This window comes from Temnothorax nylanderi, unplaced genomic scaffold (genome assembly GCF_030848795.1).
Source record: "Temnothorax nylanderi isolate EJ_2023f unplaced genomic scaffold, tnyl_v1.0 TNYL_tig0053_pilon, whole genome shotgun sequence".
In the NCBI taxonomy this organism is placed as follows: domain Eukaryota; kingdom Metazoa; phylum Arthropoda; class Insecta; order Hymenoptera; family Formicidae; genus Temnothorax; species Temnothorax nylanderi.
The window spans coordinates 687,725-705,693 of record NW_027249115.1 but is presented as its reverse complement, the minus strand read 5'-3'; the positions used below and the strand labels follow the sequence as shown (position 1 = coordinate 705,693).

Genomic DNA, 17,969 nt, shown 5'->3' with positions numbered 1-17,969 from the left:
AAGAAAAAGTATTCTCGGCTGTCCGAGAAGAGATTATATTGATTTGCTCCGAGAAGCGTATTGACGTAGGACAGAATTTATCGTTATGAATTATCGTTAGTTGGAAGACTGTAATAAATCGAAAGTAATGAGAGTAAAGATAATCGTGAAAGAGAATTTACTATTTTATTGAGAGCGATTATACCATGAGATCAAATATGACGAATCACATATTATCCTTTTATATCTCTATCGGTCACTATTGTAAATAAAGTGTGATACTATTAGAAATAAAGCGCAGGTTGCGCCGTACCTTTTTAGAGATTGCGTAGACATTTATATATTATAAAATAACGAGCGAATATATGAAAAAAATCTGTTATTATGTGATTAATATTATAAATAAGTAAATATTATTAATATTATAATATTATATATAATTAAGACTGTCCAAATAAATATGCAATTTGTCAAAAAATTGAATAAAAAGTCCTTGATTTATTCACAAGATCACTACGATTTTATAAGTAACTGAAGTGTTAACTTCGATAAAGTCGCTGTTTATCGCTAATGCTACCTTAGAACATTAAGACTATCCGATCGCTAAAGCTACCAACTTGCTGACGGTCGAGATAAACGTAGTAAGGGTCGGTCGATAGCATCTCGGTCAGAATTCTGTAGTGCAACACGTGGTTGCGACGGGGAACAATTCGGAGCAACGCAAGAAATACGTGAGGGACCCGCGCGTGACATTTTAATTCTTGCGCCTAAGATGATTAATTTCTTACGTGCCGCAAATAATTCTTACGGGCCGCTTTAACAGAAAGGTATACGTCAACGTCCATCGCAAAAATATTAAGTTGCATTTATAAAATTAGCATAAAAAATGCTCATTTGAAAGCAACTGATACTTATGCTGCGCACGTCTCTCTTACTAGATAAATAAAATTTTGAAATCAGATAGTTATATTGAGTTATATATTTATTCAATTATATTTGCAATTATACTCGGTAAGAATAAAAGCCGTTTCTTGGAAAGACAGCGTCTTGTTTTAAAAAAGGTATATCGAATATTGGAGGACTTTCAATTTTTCGTAAGTATTGCACCATATTGACAAAAATGATATCATTGATCGGGGTCATTGTCCCGCCGTGAATCACCGTCGAAACATTTCGTTTGGTCCACGTAGCGAGACGTAGATACCTTGTTTCTCAATTTCGCGCGATGCCTCGGGCGTGCGCCTTTGACGTCACTTCAGAGGTGATAGACAAAAACCGCAAAACCGCTTTGAGCACTCTTTGCAATATATATATATACGTAGCATAGTAATTTCCCATAATATTTTTTTGACAAATGTTATATCACGTTGAGTGAAATGACGAGTATTAGTTCTGCAGTTATATTTTTGTTAATTTGACATCTAAATGCATTCCTGCGTATTTGGAAATAAAGACAATTGAAGTTCGCAAAGCTTTCACGTAGATCTGTAATGGATTTTACAATTCAGTTTCAATATCATGAATATTTTATGTGTTATTGATATAAATCTATTTTTCTCTTTGAAATTCTAACAATGTCGATTGGAAAATGCTTCCTGGTGTATGATAGCTGATGTGTGCTAGAAATAAATACGCCGCGACGCACGTCATCGTAAATCGCATGGCAACGTTCCTGCACTCGCAAAATTCCCGTTTAAAAAAGCCTCTTACAAATCTATTCGATCGTGGAGCGACGAACAAGACGGTTCTCGTGAGATTGCGATGTCTCATATTCGGCGCACAGTAAAATCCAACTTTACGAGAATGCATGGATCGTACGCGGGTAAAACAGATGTAGTGTGGGTGTAGAGCATCGAGCAAAAGAGAGAGAAAAAGAGAGGGAGAGTATGGCAGACGATGTCCGGCCATGACCCTGCTCCGCTGGTCGTGCCTCCTTTACAGAGAAAAGAGAGGAGACCAGAGGAGCGAGGAGAATCGGCGACGTATGGAAAGAGAAAGAAAGAGAGAGAGCGAGAGAGAGAAAGAGAGACCACTGGTCAGCCACGGCACACGCAGTAAAACGCGCTATAAAACGCGATGCAGCGCGGCCCCGGCCGCGACGAAGTCCGAATCTCGGATGTCGATCGTGCTGGCGCACCTCGCAGAGAGATTGCGGCTATCAACCGCAAGTGCGTGACATCATCGATTGCTCTCTCTTTCTCTCTTCCTCTCCCTTTCTCTCTCCCTTTCACGCCAGCAGCGTACGCCTCGCCGCTCTGTAAATCAAGTAGAAAATCCACAAGAGCTGGTACTCAATCCCCGGTGAAGCCTCGGTAAAGCGCGGAGTGGTTTCAAGCGATCTCCTACCAATAAAAACATTATTACGGCATACGCTATTGCAATATATGTGTAGAAAATTACTGTCGCGCGATCGATCAATCTGCCTGAAACGATAAATCTCTGATATTGGCTTCTAAACAAGTGGAGCAGCAACAGTAATCGAAGTTTTATTAGCAGCGAATGTAAGAAAATTTACTTCCTTCATTATTTAACCGCATTGCGGTTTGATAATTCCGATTGAAAAGTCTTTACCAGAAATCGTCACGATAATATAATTTCAGTGCTAAAAATGAAAATAAAATTTAAAATATATTTCGAAATAGATATAGTACGCGTGCGGTAACGCTTACCGCACATTACTGTTGTAACACTTCACGGCTATTTGAACCGCGCCGTTAATGAATATCGTTGGTACAACGAATAATTTATGGAGATTTAATCTTTCGACCGTGATGGATAATGTAATCCGCGGATAAATCCCTCGCTTTACATTGTATAATATATTTTATTGCATTTTGCTCGCCGTGAATAAAGCCGTGCGTCAGGCAGAACGTAATTACCCGTGCCATGTGCAATAATCAAATCTTCAATCGTAATACGTCGTTTTAATGCGAACGCACGTTGCTCTCATTCGCGTAATTTTCATTTACGTGCGACGTTACAGCGAAATTGCATCATTTTATATTTTGTCGTTCGAATGTCAAAAGTTTATCTTCAATCTAGTTTAGAATTTTTTACCAATTTTTTCATCAATATATACTTAGGTCTTTAAAAAAATTATCGAGATGAGATTCGGCACGTTTTTCCTTTTTACGATCTAAGAAAATGAAGAAATTTATCAAGTAAGAAATCTAGAATAGTATATTCAAAGACTAACATGAAACACGGCATTCTTCAATATTTACATCTTCATTATTTACACTAATAATATTCAATAATTTTCGTCGAGCAATCTATCGCACTGATAGGATTACGCGCCGACCAACACGAGGAATCCTCATCTATCCTGCGCGCGTTTAAATCACACGTTACGATGCTCGGGCCCATTATTTCACGAACGGAAATAGTGTCGGGCCGCGCGCACGTTGCACGGAGGTCAATAACCATAGTTGCCGCGCTTTCGCGAGAGAAGATGCAGAATTGCCGCCGCGAGCACTCGCGTGGTTGCATCAAATCGGGGGTTGTTATTTATAGGAACAGCTGTGGGCATTCCCGCACCGCGCGGAGTCTTCTCGTAACATTTGCAGAAAACTTCCCCCTCGTCATCTCGTGCGCTCTCGCGCGCGAACAAACGCCTCGCGGGAGTGCGGCAATCGCGATTACGCGCGCGTCCCAAATGTATTTTAAGGCGGCCACCTCCTTCGGCCTTTTCAAAGATAGGATCGATCCGGACAGGGCGTACATTCTAATGAGACGTTTACTCGGAATTTATCACGTTTCAGTCAGGTTAATTCGTTGACACAAAGTACGTGATACGACAAAATTGCAATATATTCATATTTGCGCAATATTGATTTGCGAACAGATTTCCGAAATTATAGTACGGGTTAAATGAGTGACGTTTCGAACGTAGCAACTTATCTCGCTTTCTCATTTCATACTTTTTTCCCACAAGTCCGCTCTATAAGACGAATCAAATGATCGCGATCGCTCTAATCGGAGGAGTTTGATTTCTCGGTACGAGAAAGATCGGGTAACTCGTAACACGATATGCACTTGATACTGAACTTCATATTATGTTTCTCTCTCTCTCTCTCTCTTTCTCGTAAACTGTCTCACGCTAGCGTAACAACTGCTCACAATTTTAGAGTAAAGACGAAGGCACGCTTGAAACTATGCTCGAATAATGCTTTCCTATTAATAAATTCTAACTTAGATATAATTAGAAATTGTTAATTATATTGCCGTACTATCTCGCCGTGGAAGCTTTCTCATCGGCGACAAACCGAGCGTGAAAACTTCGACTATGACTTGCTTGATTTATCAAAGATATTCCACTAGTAGCGGCAGACGAGCGATCAATGCCGTCGGGATGAGAACAGTGACTCTAGTCTATAGACCTTATGAAATATTGAAAGGAATTCGTCATTGTAGATTGCTGAGTCTCTCTCCCGCGACCGCCGCGCGCCGCCTCTCCCGCCATTCATACTCGCGAGAGCGACTGCTATTGACAGAATTCTTCAAAAATTCATCGCATCCCTCACTCGGACGGAGACTCCAATCTCTTTCTGTCCCTCTTTCCCTCATCGGCGATCCGTTATCGTCGCGTATAAACCGCGCTTTATCTCTCGTCGCAAGGCAGACACTCGAGGGCGCGACGTCGCTTCTTTTTATCTATTCGCCCGTCGAGTTTATCGAATTTTTCTCCCTCTTTCTCGTTCTTCCTCTCTCTTTCCGATCTTTCGCGTTTTTCTGTCGGAGACGCCTCGTTAAACGTCGATAAATCAGCTCGTATGCGCGAAACGTCAGAGAAACGATAATAAACGCGTGTTGTAGCGGGTTCCGCACGACGAACGGAAATAGACGTTTAATTAATTGCCGACGGTCACCGGTCGTTAGTCGTTACGCAAGTGTCGATGATCGGTATAAAGAAGCAATCACTGAAACTCAGAACTACATAATACTGCGGTTCGAAGGAATCAGAATAGTAACAACAGTCGGGAGAAAAAATTATCAGTCTGCATTTCTTTCGCTCTTTGATTCCTGATTGTGCATTACTGTCTTAGTTTCTAAAATGATGTCTAAATATGTTGTTATAATTACATAAGTATAATAGGACTTGAATAATTCACATTATGACGTTAATATTAGCATACGGTGTAAATACGGTGACCATATGTCTGGGAGAAAATAAAGGACAAAAGAGGAACCTGAAAATTTTAGGGCTTTTTCGTGTGTTCCAACATATTTCCAAACTAGTTTGTGACTGTCAGGAGTTCTCGTATTACGAAATTTTCTTGCATAGTATACCAAAATGAGATGCAGTTTTCTTAAGTAGAAAAGAATTTGCTATTATTGTGAAAATAAAGGACAAAATTGAGTTTTGAAAAAATTAATAAATCTAAAAGACAGTTACTTGAAATAAAGGGCTGTCCTTTACAATAAAGAACATATGGTCACCGTATGTATAAAATATAGTAATACCCCAATTGTAAGCGGAAAAACTATGAAGCTTAGATATTTTTACAAATTTCTACAAATCTTTGTGGTATCGAAATGAAATATAAAATTAATTTTCATTATTCGTTGAATTATTTATTGCAAACGTGCTCGCAACTAATGAGAGCGTTGTTCATATTTCGCAAATGAATATTTATCTTCGGCGGGCGCGTCATTCCGGTTTGTTAATTAGGACGCTGATTGAAGTAGTCAACAGGCTCTCCGCGAATTTTGGCAATCAACCTAACTATCTGCGGCCATTAATATTCATACGGAGAGGATATCCACTTCGTATGGTGTAAAGCATTTTTACAGTCCCTTAAAGCCCTGCGTTTCTGGTAGACTAGGATCAGATAGGGGCACGCGTATTCACCGGCTCATGAAATTCGGCAGATTTTATCTACGCGGGCTCTCCTCTTGCGCCTGCGGTTGCACCGACGCGTATTATAAATTTATCGCGGTCGGTCATCGAAATTTCATCGAGCGTGAAAGTCAAGTACACTCGGTGATCCTTCGTGCACCCCGCGGAACAAATCGTTTTCTCCTCCTTTTTTCTTTTACATGCGCTTACAACCCTTTACCTTACATATTTCTTGCCTCCGCTCCTCGCTATCCGCGTCACATCAATTTGGTCACTTGTTAAAGTAACTTAACACGTGATTCGGTCAAAGAGGCGCCGTGTACCGTTTTAATTAAAACCCTTCGCGATTTTTAAAAATAACCTCCGGTACGTGCGTAGCCTGTTGACGCTATCCTCTGTGCATTTTGATGAAGTATAGCTAACTGAAGGCTCAGTCCCCAAGGCTCCCAAATACCACGCTGATTAATGCGCTGAGCTTGCCCTCGCGCGATCTTCACGCTCTCGACACTTTGCAAAGTGCGCTCTTCGAGAGTCGAAAATAAGCGTTTGCTCACGCGTCGAGGAGGACGCGATGATAAACATACTCGTGATCGTTTGAGCTCACTCCCCCGACGGAGAGCAGTAAAATAATCCTCATAAATCCAAGAAATTTACGTTATTATCGAAGATAACAAAATGAAAAAAAAAAACGAGACGCCTTTAATCGCGAATGTATGAAGAATTAATGTTGCAACAACGAGGAAGGAAAAAGAGGGACAGTTTGCGAGACACACGAAGCGAATAAATATTACGCTCTTTTATTGCTTTGTCTTTACCTCCATACGTGAACGATGGGCTCGAATCACGCTCCGCGAATTTATCAGGCCCGACGGAGGGAAGGGAGAAGGATGAAGAGCCGTGACGGGGAACTCGTGAGGCGAACGGGCGATAAAAGAACGAGACAATTGCGAGGGAGTCGCAACGGGCGCGCGGGATGGCAGGAGGAGAGGGTACTTTATTTAATTTTTGCGACTCACGAAACGCATTCTGGGCCGCACGTGTCCTGCAGCGCGTTCGGAGAGTTGTGCCGCAGATCGTTGCCTCTTCGGCGAATCGCTCTTCGAGGAATCGATTTCCGCTCCGCGCTCGCGTTCGCCCGCTATGAAACTCGTCCGATTATTACCGAAGACTCGCGGAATAATGACGGTGGCCGAGGGCGACTAATAATTGTGATCCAGTTGCGCTGGATCAACGCCGAAATTGTACCTGCTGCGCAAGAAGTTATGGACCGTCCGAAACGTGGCCGCAGCGAGTGTTGTAATTTTGGTTCAGTAGTTTTTTCTGCTGAAATTTTAATCCTATCATATAGTCGTCTCGATAATAATCGATGGAACGATTTAATAACAAAATTAAGTATAACTGTATCACAGAATTCTCTTTTGTCGTACGTTCTAAAAATCTTCAGAAATAATTAATCTTAAATCAAATTAATGTTTAGTCACAACTTGTTTTAATCGATCTCTGGACACGATATCGATTTTATTATCGAACACTGTACGGTCATCAATCGTGATCGACGGAATAATTTAATCTCGAGTGCAATCGCGTTGGGCAAGACGATTAGTTATAGAAAATGCGTGCCTAATATCGCTCGCGTCGTAATCGCGCACGGTTGACGCAACGGTATTGCGGCACGTGTATTTTTTAGCATTTCGATTGCGCGGTATCGCAATAATGGTAATATTGTCAGCGTGCTAAAATCGTCGATAGATAATGACGCTTCTTATTAACCCAGCTATAAACGCAACGGCGGCGGCGTACGTATGCGCCGCGGGCCCGCCAGGCCGACCTTTTTGTTCGCTTCGCGATCGATCCACGTTGCGCATCGTTACATGTAACCTTTCGAGTGGTGCGCGCGCTTTGGAGAATTCGAAACCGAACACACATTTGCGTTGCCGCAGTTGAATTTGCGATAAATTGCAAAAATCCAGAGCTTTTGTTCGAAACGTTTGCGCGATGTGCATGCACGTGAACTGTCGTCTCTATAAAAAAAATGTTAATTTTTAATGTTGTCAAACTACATACTACTTCTCCATCGGCGATATATCGTATCGCAGACTTCGTTCTTATCTGAATAAGTTATTAAAAAAGTAAGTTATTAAACGATCTAATAGTGAAACTTATAATCACGGTATATAAAATTAAACTTGATTAATTCTCAATGTATTTATCGAATACAAGGAAATTCATAAGAATTCCTCGAATGATATATAAATGTCGCGTTTAAGAGAACATTGATCTGACCGATTAACTAAGGCGTCGCGAGACACGCTTATTAACGCACGATCGACGCCTTCCTGTAACGGCAGAATCACGGCCGATCTCCGATAAATGCGCGAAATGACGTAGCTACAATTACCGCGTACATCTGTCGCTCGTAGTTCCATTGTTCCGGAAAAGTGTGCAAAAGAATGACGCGATAAAAAAAAGTGCGCCAGCGAGCGAGTGAGCGCGCGGAGAGGAGTACGGTGCCAGCGCGGCCGAGGTGCATTTTACGCATTCGCGTGCGTATGCGCCGCTGTGCAGCTCCGACGCGGCCTTGAGAGGGGTTCTTTGTGCGGTTCAGCGTTCACTGCGGCTCGCGCTCACACAGCCGCGAAACATTGGCGCGCGCGTACACCCACACAGTCGAGACTGGCTCCCGCCGTTACATACGTACACTGTAACAAGTTGCGTTGCACTTATGTACAAAGGGCGCTCCATGTGACTCACGTGCTCGCATATGCTACCGGCACTCTCCATCTCTCTCGCTCCTCCTCCCGTTGTTGATCTTTCCTCTTTTCCCTCCACATCCTATTCTATTTATTTCTCTCTCTTTCTCTCTCTCGTTCTTATTCCTATATATATATACCCACACACATACACACGCAAACACATATATACCGCGTTTCTCTCTTTCTACTCTCTGTGCTCTTCTCTTTGTCGGTCAACGTCTCTATCCCACTCCACTGTTGGAGTGTGCACATAGCTCGATCCAGATATACACGCCGAAGTGCACACACGAGACCACGAAGAGTGCATGCGGGTGTTGGCCACGTGCGCGATGCACTTTTTGCTCGCAGGGCAACCTTCGCCTTTCATGCGTCGTGCGCGCGCGGGGCCGCGTTGGAACTTTATACCCTTTTCAGCGATTTGCTACGACGAGCTTTTCGGTATACGCCGTTGAACAAAGGTAATAGGAAAACCGCGACCGCGAGATCACCGTGTGTTTTTCGTAAAGTGGGAATACTTCGTCGAGCTTTCCTTTGACAACGCTGACAGTCAAGCAGAAATGTGTAACAAAAATCGATTCGCTCTCGAGACCTTTGTAATATTCCCTGAAATTCTCTAAAACTAGATGGTTTTTAAAATATAAATGAAGATTTATAAATATAATATTATTCCGTTATTATATCTACCGTGAATTTTACTTTGTAGAGAGCGTCATTCAATTGTTTTAGAGTACAATTTTACTCTACAATTATTAATATGAGAGAATTAATGATATATAATTAATCTCTTTTATTTTTTCCTGGAGATGATTCATCTTTCATGAAAATACGACATATCTCGTCTAGCTTGTTGCTTTCCGCGTTTTCAACATTTCAAATTACATCTACATGCTATTTTCAACAGATTTATAGCTTTTAATGTTCGTGTATTACAATAAAATCAAGTAGAAACAAATTTCGAAAGAGATATATGTCTTTTTTCTGAACTACACATAACTATTGCCAATTTCTCCATAAAACCGTACATGAAGTCGCAAATATAAAGACATAAATCTTTCAACATCGCGAGTTCGGCATAATAAATATCGAGTTCGGTTATTATAAATCTCTCTCCGCAAAGGTTTAGCGCGGGTGTTCTCACGCGAGCTCCGTCGAGTGACATTTGGCTGGAAAAGCAGGTAAAAAGCCAACGGGGCGTCGATGCCGCATCTCTACGACGCATATATTTTGCAAGCGGTGAAAAGCGCGCGAGCGCGGCCGGCCACATCTCTCTCCCTCTTTCTCTCTCTGTCTTTTTCAGTCGCGACTACTGCTGCTGCTCTGTACAGAACGAAGATTTCGCGACGGCGAGCGGCTTTAATCGAATGTAGGCGATGACGACGATGTGTGTGCTATTGCACAAGTGAAAGAGCCGCGAGCCATTACGGACGTTTACTCGAAATGTCAAGGATGCAACCACGTGTGCTTGCGCGGGAAGACGACGGAGAGTCCGAGAAAAAGAGATAGAGGGAGAGAAAGAGGAGAACCGAGACAATGACAGCCGCGAGGCATGATAGAATTGTTATTTTGTCACGCATGGCTCGTATGTACGCGTCCACGGTGCGAAATGAAAAGTGGTCATGTCTAAATGTTTCTGAAACCTTACGGCACGGTAAACGCCTTTCCGCGGGGACGCCGCTTTCACCGCGCAGTCGGAGTCGCGCGATGCGCTTTCAAGGTTGCAACCGCGGAGTGCGGGAGCATGATATCGCGATTTATGTTTCGTAACACGGGACAAGTGTCCTCTCGATGCTCGGTTATCTGTAAGGGGCAAGCATGACATCAGCAGCTCGCGCGCGTTGATATCCGATGCCGATCGTGGAAGGAAGCGATACTTATTTATAATTAACTTTGTTGCATCAGACGGTATTAGGATTCTTTTATTTTTCAGCTAGAGAGGGCATGACGTGGTCGCTTAATAAAACTGTTAGTCGATAACACGATAGCGAAGAGGAAGATATATCTTGATGATAAATAAGTGACGAGATAAGTGCAACGGCAAGCGTGTCACTCGGTAGCGGGAGACAGCGCGTTAAGACTTTATCGTTGAAGGACTGTTCTACGAAATCGTAGCCGCGGCAGATAAAAACGCGCATACACACACATATCCAGACAGGAGACAGGCAGTCTGCTATGGCGCGTGATAACACACGTTTTCCAAGCGTAGATATCAACGTATGTTTGTCGAACTCAGAACAGTTGATTCCAAGGCCTGACGTCTAGCAATACGATTGTCGATGACGTTGTATCATGATCAACGCGATGCGCAATAGTTTAACAGACGTGATCCTCGCGCCAAAGAAACTGTAAGCACTGACATATACATAATTCTGATATTGGTTTCTGTTCTAAATATTTATTTAGAACATAAGCATTTATTTTTATATCTTTATCTCGCGTAAAAATACTTCTGATTGCCTATCCGAGAAATTGGAGCTAACGAATGTCATAAACATTTCTTACGATATCCAGATAAAAGTTGCACGTGCGCAGGAATATTCTTTCGTAATGTCCACAAATGTCGAAACTGCAAGGAGAAGGCTGTCGGATCACCCGTTATAAATTTTAAAGCGATCATTACCCAACAATGTCGCTCCTGCCATATTCGGACTGCGTTACCTTGCAGCATGCACTTAGTGGCATTAAACCTTATATGCGAAGTAACCGTCTTAACGCACTTCGGTCACTGGCGAGTTGCCATTGTGTAACATAATTTGCGTGTAATCAATTGTCGTTATGAAGCGTGGCGATACGAGCGCGAGTGTTATTACCGTTCGTTGGCGTACGGTAGCTGTAAAACCACGGTCATCATTAATTCAAGTATCACGTGACGCCGTTGCCCGTTAAATGCATTCGCGATGAAAGAATCTTAATTATGTCACACGAACCGATCAATCCAATCATTATTTCTTCTCGACTCGTAGACTCTCGTCTACGTCGATGTAGCAATTTCTTTCGTGATCGTTTTCGTATACTTAAAAAAAATAAAAATCTTTGTAGACAAAGATTTGTAGATTTGTAAGACTTGTAGAGTCTTAAAAGAAGATTTCCCTTCTTTGTTCCATAGATCGGGCGCCGCGTCGATCCGGCGGTTCCGGATCCCAGCAACCTCTGGTGATCTGGCTGCAGCCCGGCAACGTCGAAGACTTGTCGAGCTTGCCACTGCCGGACCTGGTGCAATCAGCCGTGGATCAGCTGCCACCGCCGTCGCCCCAGGTGACAGTTTCTGTCCCCAGCAGCCCGATGAGAGACGCGACCTTTCAGTTTCCTGAGTGTAACAGTGTCAGCAGCAGCGGTGCACCGTTGCCGAGCCCAAGGCCACGGCCGCGAAGACGCTTCGCCTCGGAGAGCTCCGTCATGGAGACGGGCCCGATCGAGGTGAGCAACTGCAACGGTACCACCTGCCGCTGCCACCTCGGCTTGATTGTCAACGAGAGGCAGTCGTGGACGAGCGTGGGTGCCAATCTCAGGAACATCGCCGGTGATTTCCACGCGTGCAGGACCAAGGTCAGTGTTACACGCCAGTCATGCATCGTTACTTCGCATCGAGATCCGTAATTCCGATTCGATCGAGTAACGGGGGAGGAATGCAGATTGCGGATCTCGATATGGAATGACGCTTTCGCGTTCTTTCCCATATTGAGATCCGCAATTTGCATTTCTCCCCCGTAATTCAATCGTATTAATACATCGTATCGAGAACAATTGAAATATTGTAAATAGCATCTATAAATATTTGTATTGAGTTTCATGCGCATTTATAATTTATGAGATTAAGTTTTACCTTCGGATCGGGTTATCAGCATCGTTTCAAACCCGCTGATATTGTCGTCGTTTTTTTTCTTCGCGCTGTCAGTGCTACCGCTGATGGCGTAATACAGAAGCGTTTATGGTGAGAGGAGTACAGGTGTAAAACGCCACGCGTAAAAATTATACGGCACGCATTTTGCATGCACGGGGGCCATCGTGTAACTTTTCACTCCGCGCATCGCAATTTCATCTTCCCCATGAAGGCTTTTATTTGTCATAAAGTTACCCTTGTGTCACGAGTATTATAAAACGTAACGAATACGCGACGAAAAGTCCTCCGACGGGTGTTTAGTTTGAAATTTCGCTTGCCCCTTTGAAACCTCTAAATTCCTATTGCTTAATTTACAGATTATATTACGAGTTTTATAAATGCATACGTGCTCTTTATTTTTGCACGCATTATAGATATACTCTGCAAATTTAAATTTTTTTAATGCATATAACAAGTCCAAAAAATACTTTAATTCAACATAATTAAATTGGCGTTTCTCTTATCCATCTGCATATCATATTATTTGAATCTTTCGCGGAATTCCCATATCTATCTCATCTGACCCGTATCTATTCACCTCGATGACCATTAACGCGAGTATCGATTTTGGCCGGGGATAGACCACTATCCAGGTTCCTCTTTCGATATCCAGGATTTAATAGCGCCACGAATGATTCAATACTTCCCATTCCACCGTAGAACTTCTAGGCGCCTGACTACGATGGATTCGCGGTTAGAGGTGTGTTTCTTCCTTAAGAAAGATAGAAACTATTCGTCGTTGCGTGGGCGGGGTCATAAACGCGAATTTAGTTATATCAGGGTACCGGCGATGTCCCGCGGGTGCAATAAATATCAGCTCACCACCGTCGAGACATCTAGTATTGCCCCCCGTGTGTACGGCCCGGGTGCCACTGGCACTTCATCAAAACTCCACCCATCCCCTTCCTCCTCATAGTGGTCGTTTGATCAAATATGTATCGCGGACTGGTGTAGTCCTTCTCTGATATTTTACGACGATTCCTCGCTTGTTCACGGTCGTAAGAAAGAAAGTGACGATTGGGAATTGGCTGGCGAATAAATAGAGAACTGCGGATCGGAGATATATACGAACGTACATAGAAACGTGTGCGATGGCATCACCTTCGCATCACTTCGATTAACACAGTAATGAAACGTGTCTGTGATATTACTTTGATGGATTGACAATCTATATATACACGAGATTACTCCTAGATTCTTTGCTAAAAAGAAGTAATATCACATCCACGTCACAGATTAATTATAAATATATCTCTCTTTTCCTAAAGATGAGAAACTCATTAGAGAGACGGCAATCCTTCTTTCTTGAATATTTGAATTTTAAACGTTCTATTCGATTATGAATGCAATTTCCTGTTGTCTATTATTAGTTGAGACAAACGTATTGCGTAACGTCAATATTATGCCGAGTTGATTCAGCTGGCTCTCTGCGATACACGAGAGAATAAATGGGCATAATTAATGGCGGGAAGTTTCTGATTACTGTCGCGGCAGTTACGAGCTATCCACTTCTTCATCATTGAAAAGACTATGGAGGGTCGTTCGATCAAATATGTATCGATGAACGAGTAAATTCCCCTCAGTTTTACGACGACTCTTATTTGCGGTTGCGGATTGAAAGAAAGTGAATGGCAGCAGGAATAGCAGGATGAGACAGTAATAGGAAAAGTAAGAAGAAGAGAAAGTAGACGGGGGGAAGAATCGTAGGATGTACAAGGTGGAAAGAACCATTTCTCTTTTATTCCGCCTCGCTTTTATCCACTTTAAAGGTCCGCCGGCGTGATACCCAATCCCGGAACGTCTAATTATTACTGGTTAAGTGCCGGTAATTGAAGGGGGGCGAACAGACCCGTGAAATTGAAGAAATCTCTTCGTCTCGCCTGCCCATAGGAGATCGGATACCGATCAGTTCCTCGGCTCGGTAACTCGAGGAGCGTCTTGTTGATAATACGAATCGCGGAGGATCTCCCGGAGCCGACAGGGTCGTCTTCACGCTTTTATCTTCTTCGCGCGCTCGAAGAAATTGAAATGTCAGATTAATACAACGCTGGCAACATCGTTCGTCGATCAGTGGATGGTCGATCTCATTATAGCTAACGACATCCCTTTATCGTCTTAAAAAAATTTTTACATAAAAATTTAATTATCTCCTCACTCAATAAAATGCTCAATAAAAGTATGTTATTTTTTGGCGAAAAATTATTTAGCACTGAAGCAGGTCACCCTTGAATAAATTTGTCGAGTCTCTTGTCAGGTATTCGTAATTATATACTAAATTGTAAGTATGTGTGGAAGTGTAGTGCTCAAGGTGCTCGTCATCGAATCGCGACTTTTCCAACGCGTCTGACGAACTTTCCGCGGATTTCCGGAAATACACAAGTCACGGAAACGATCTTCTCGTCTCCCTCTCGTCTGCCCCTCTGTACCTGATGGTCACGGAAAACCAGCGACGGCACGGTGCTTTACATATGCATGGAGAGTAAGCGAGCATGTAGCGGCTAAGTGGCCACATCCCCTTACGTGAAAGTTAAGTGGGCATGGCAGCACGAGCCGTGGCCACGGGCCGAGAAAATTATCTTCAATTATCTCATGCAATCGGAGCTCTCCCCCCGCCCGCTTGTTCGCTCCTATCTCGCGCGTTTCGTCTATCTCGCTCTTTCGATTAGCCTTTCGGCCGATCGTCACTTTTATACCTGCTCGGTAATCGAATAGCCATACGCGTTCTTGCCGTGTTTTCGTTGACCTCCGGATAGAGAGGGTTATACACCTGGTAACTTGCGTTTCTATGTAATACAGGATTATGGGTGAGTGGCCGCGCTCGTAAAACGCGGGATATAGTACTTTAACGTGTCAGAAACAGCGAAATAGCTGACTTCTCGTGTATCGCTTGGAAAATTGAAGTCAAGCAATTTCCCGCGAGGGCATGCCGATACTGCATTCGTATACTCCCGCTCCGCGAAACTCATTACTCGCGAACAAGCCGAATTCTTGCTTGTCTCTAACTCGGAAGCTTTTAAACAACTCGACCTGATTTGTTTCCGCGCGCTCGGCAAGTAGCATACATTTCGCGAAATAAGGTGCGCGTCCGTCACAATCTCGTGGCGAAACGCGCGCTCGCCTGACATTTATCTGTAGTCGTTTAAACGATCTGACCGACGCGCAAATTGATACATTAGTATACCCTCATCACGCGGCGAGATAACGGATCTTTTTACGATGGCGCAAGCCGAGGGCAAGCCGCGTCGAACCGCTGCTAAAAGAGGGGGAGTCCCGATGCAAGAAAGTCGATAGTTCTTCGGGCCGTAGTCTACGCTCGCCACACGCGAACCGCTTAACTCTCGTTTACGTCTTATTTTCACCTTCGTCGGTAGATACCCGCGACTCCACGCTCCACGCTCCCGCTCTATCCTCTCGCGGAACGCGGCCGCGCTACTGCGCGTAACCTGCGCGCAAATTTATAACGCGTTGTCACGCGCAGCACTCACGGAAATTCCCGCTCGCCTCGCTTTATTGGAAACGGGAAAATTATTATCGCACCGCGCCTGTGCGATTTCGCCCGTCGGGGGCACCGATAATTTATATAATATTCCATGCATCTCTCTAACGAGACACCTGTAGCAATAATAATAATAATCTGCCTGATAAGCGACCGCCTCGTGAAAAATAGTGAAAGTCGTGGTAATTTCTGCAATATGACGGTAACTGGCTGCAGCTAGTTATCATGTATGGAAGTATAGCCGTAATAATTAGCGGTGATCGACGTTTAATTATTAGTCATTACTGGCCGTAAGCAACAGTATTAAGAGTGATAATGAGAAATTGTTTATCTCATTATCTGTTTATTTGTTTTTGAAAACGAGATTAATCCTTCAAGAAATAAGATCGCCCGAACAATCACGTTTCCGCGTGCATCCAACGTCTTGTTTTCGCGACGGCACTTTTGCTACCGCCGACCATCGTATCGTGATAGGCGCAGCTCGTTTTAACGACGGTGGCCGCGGATAGCGCATTGCACGTATCGAACGAGCGTGCCGACCGCAACTTCTGTTTTCCATTGGCTTTTTCTTACTTAGTCTTCGCGGCGAAACCTTAGAGTCGGGCGATTGGCCGTTTCCACGGCAAACCGCGCAATTACGTTGCACAATAATCTATCTTGCCAGTAGTCGCGCGTGGCGCGCGCTCGCGATCGTAAAGCCTCTCTGTCCGACAACGGTGGAACGAAGATGGAGGAAGAAAGAGCGAGAGGAGCGTTCGGTTTAATCGCTCGCATCGCGCACTCTCGCGAAAGCCGCTCGTGCGTAATTGCCGATATTTTTTTCTGGGCGATCGATAATTCGCGATAAATCGCCGCGAGCGTTACGCTTGACTCATAGGCGCGGCGATTATCCCACCGCTCGTAAATTGATTTATTTCGGGGATTGCGCGATGTATAAGCCGAGAGGCAAGCGTGCGCGAGTCCTTACTTCATTCTCCAATTGTCTATCGTTTTTCATATTGCTTTACCGGTGTAGCAAACGTATCGATAGCTCGTGCACGTACCTAAGCGCGGAAATACAATATATTGATTTTCCTTTCGTGATGCGTATTGAAGAATTGGTTGCGGTTGGCAGTCACGGGGCAATCACGGGGAAATTTACATTTTACGATTCATTCGTCATAAAGTGGAGTGTGTTGCGTCTTTTCTGCAATTTGCTTTCTAATCTGTATTCATGCATTTTTATATTTGATCGCAATGTTTTTCTTTTGTATAAAGTGTTTTTACTGCCATTAACAGTCGACCTCGTTTTCTTCTTTTTTTTCGAATCCGGAGGATTGACTCACGTATCGTGACGATGCATTTTTCTTTGTGTAAACGTACCAACAATGAGTGTTTTAATTTACAACTATCTCTGCTATTTATCGAACGTGTTGTATTAAAAAAATTTTATTCTAAAACATGAATTTATAAAAACATTTTGTGTGGGTGTAATCTTATGGATAAGAGACACTTCTCATATTTTGCATTCTACAAAATAGTTTTGACATAAAGTTTTTCTATTTACAAATGACATGTACAAAGAGAAATGTATTTCTCGAACGAGCGTTCTCTTCCGGACTGCGGGGCTATAAAACGGCATCACGGCGATATCTCTGTAGCTGTTTATACACGCGTAGACTAACAACGCGTCGACGCGGAGAGAGAAAGTCCATCTCGTGGTCTCGGTTACTGTCGCAGGTGGCCGATCGGGGATCCTACGCATTAGACATTAACGAACGTTGATCACGTCCCTTCACCCTTCGCGGCGGCTCACCCCAGTGTCAGTCGTCAACGCGCGATTCCGCGGCGAGGAAGGGACACTATTAATTGACGAGCAGAACGCTCCCACAAGCAGCACTCTCGCGCCCTCCCACATAATTCTCCTTTAATGTGACGTTCTCGTCTACTCCTCTTACTTTCCGCCCTATCCACATCCGAGATAATCTTTCCTCTCGCGCTTATACGCGCCAACGACGAATCGAATGTTTTTCCCGTGCGTGATTG

The 17,969-nt window shown here is 43.6% G+C and overlaps 1 protein-coding gene and 1 long non-coding RNA gene across 5 annotated transcripts in view; one reads left to right on the top strand and one right to left on the bottom strand.

Annotated features, from left to right (window-relative positions):
* LOC139772776 (uncharacterized) overlaps positions 1-17,969 on the bottom strand; it is a 156,049-nt gene that overhangs the window by 116,266 nt on the left and 21,814 nt on the right. The gene's annotated exons all lie outside the window — the stretch shown is intronic.
* Positions 1-17,969, top strand: part of LOC139772775 (uncharacterized) — a 156,092-nt gene that overhangs the window by 127,363 nt on the left and 10,760 nt on the right. For all 4 annotated transcript variants that reach the window (XM_071706695.1, XM_071706694.1, XM_071706693.1 and 1 more), the window contains one exon: positions 11,675-12,114. In XM_071706695.1, coding sequence (XP_071562796.1) covers positions 11,675-12,114 — 440 coding nt within the window. The remainder of the gene's footprint in view (positions 1-11,674; positions 12,115-17,969) is intronic.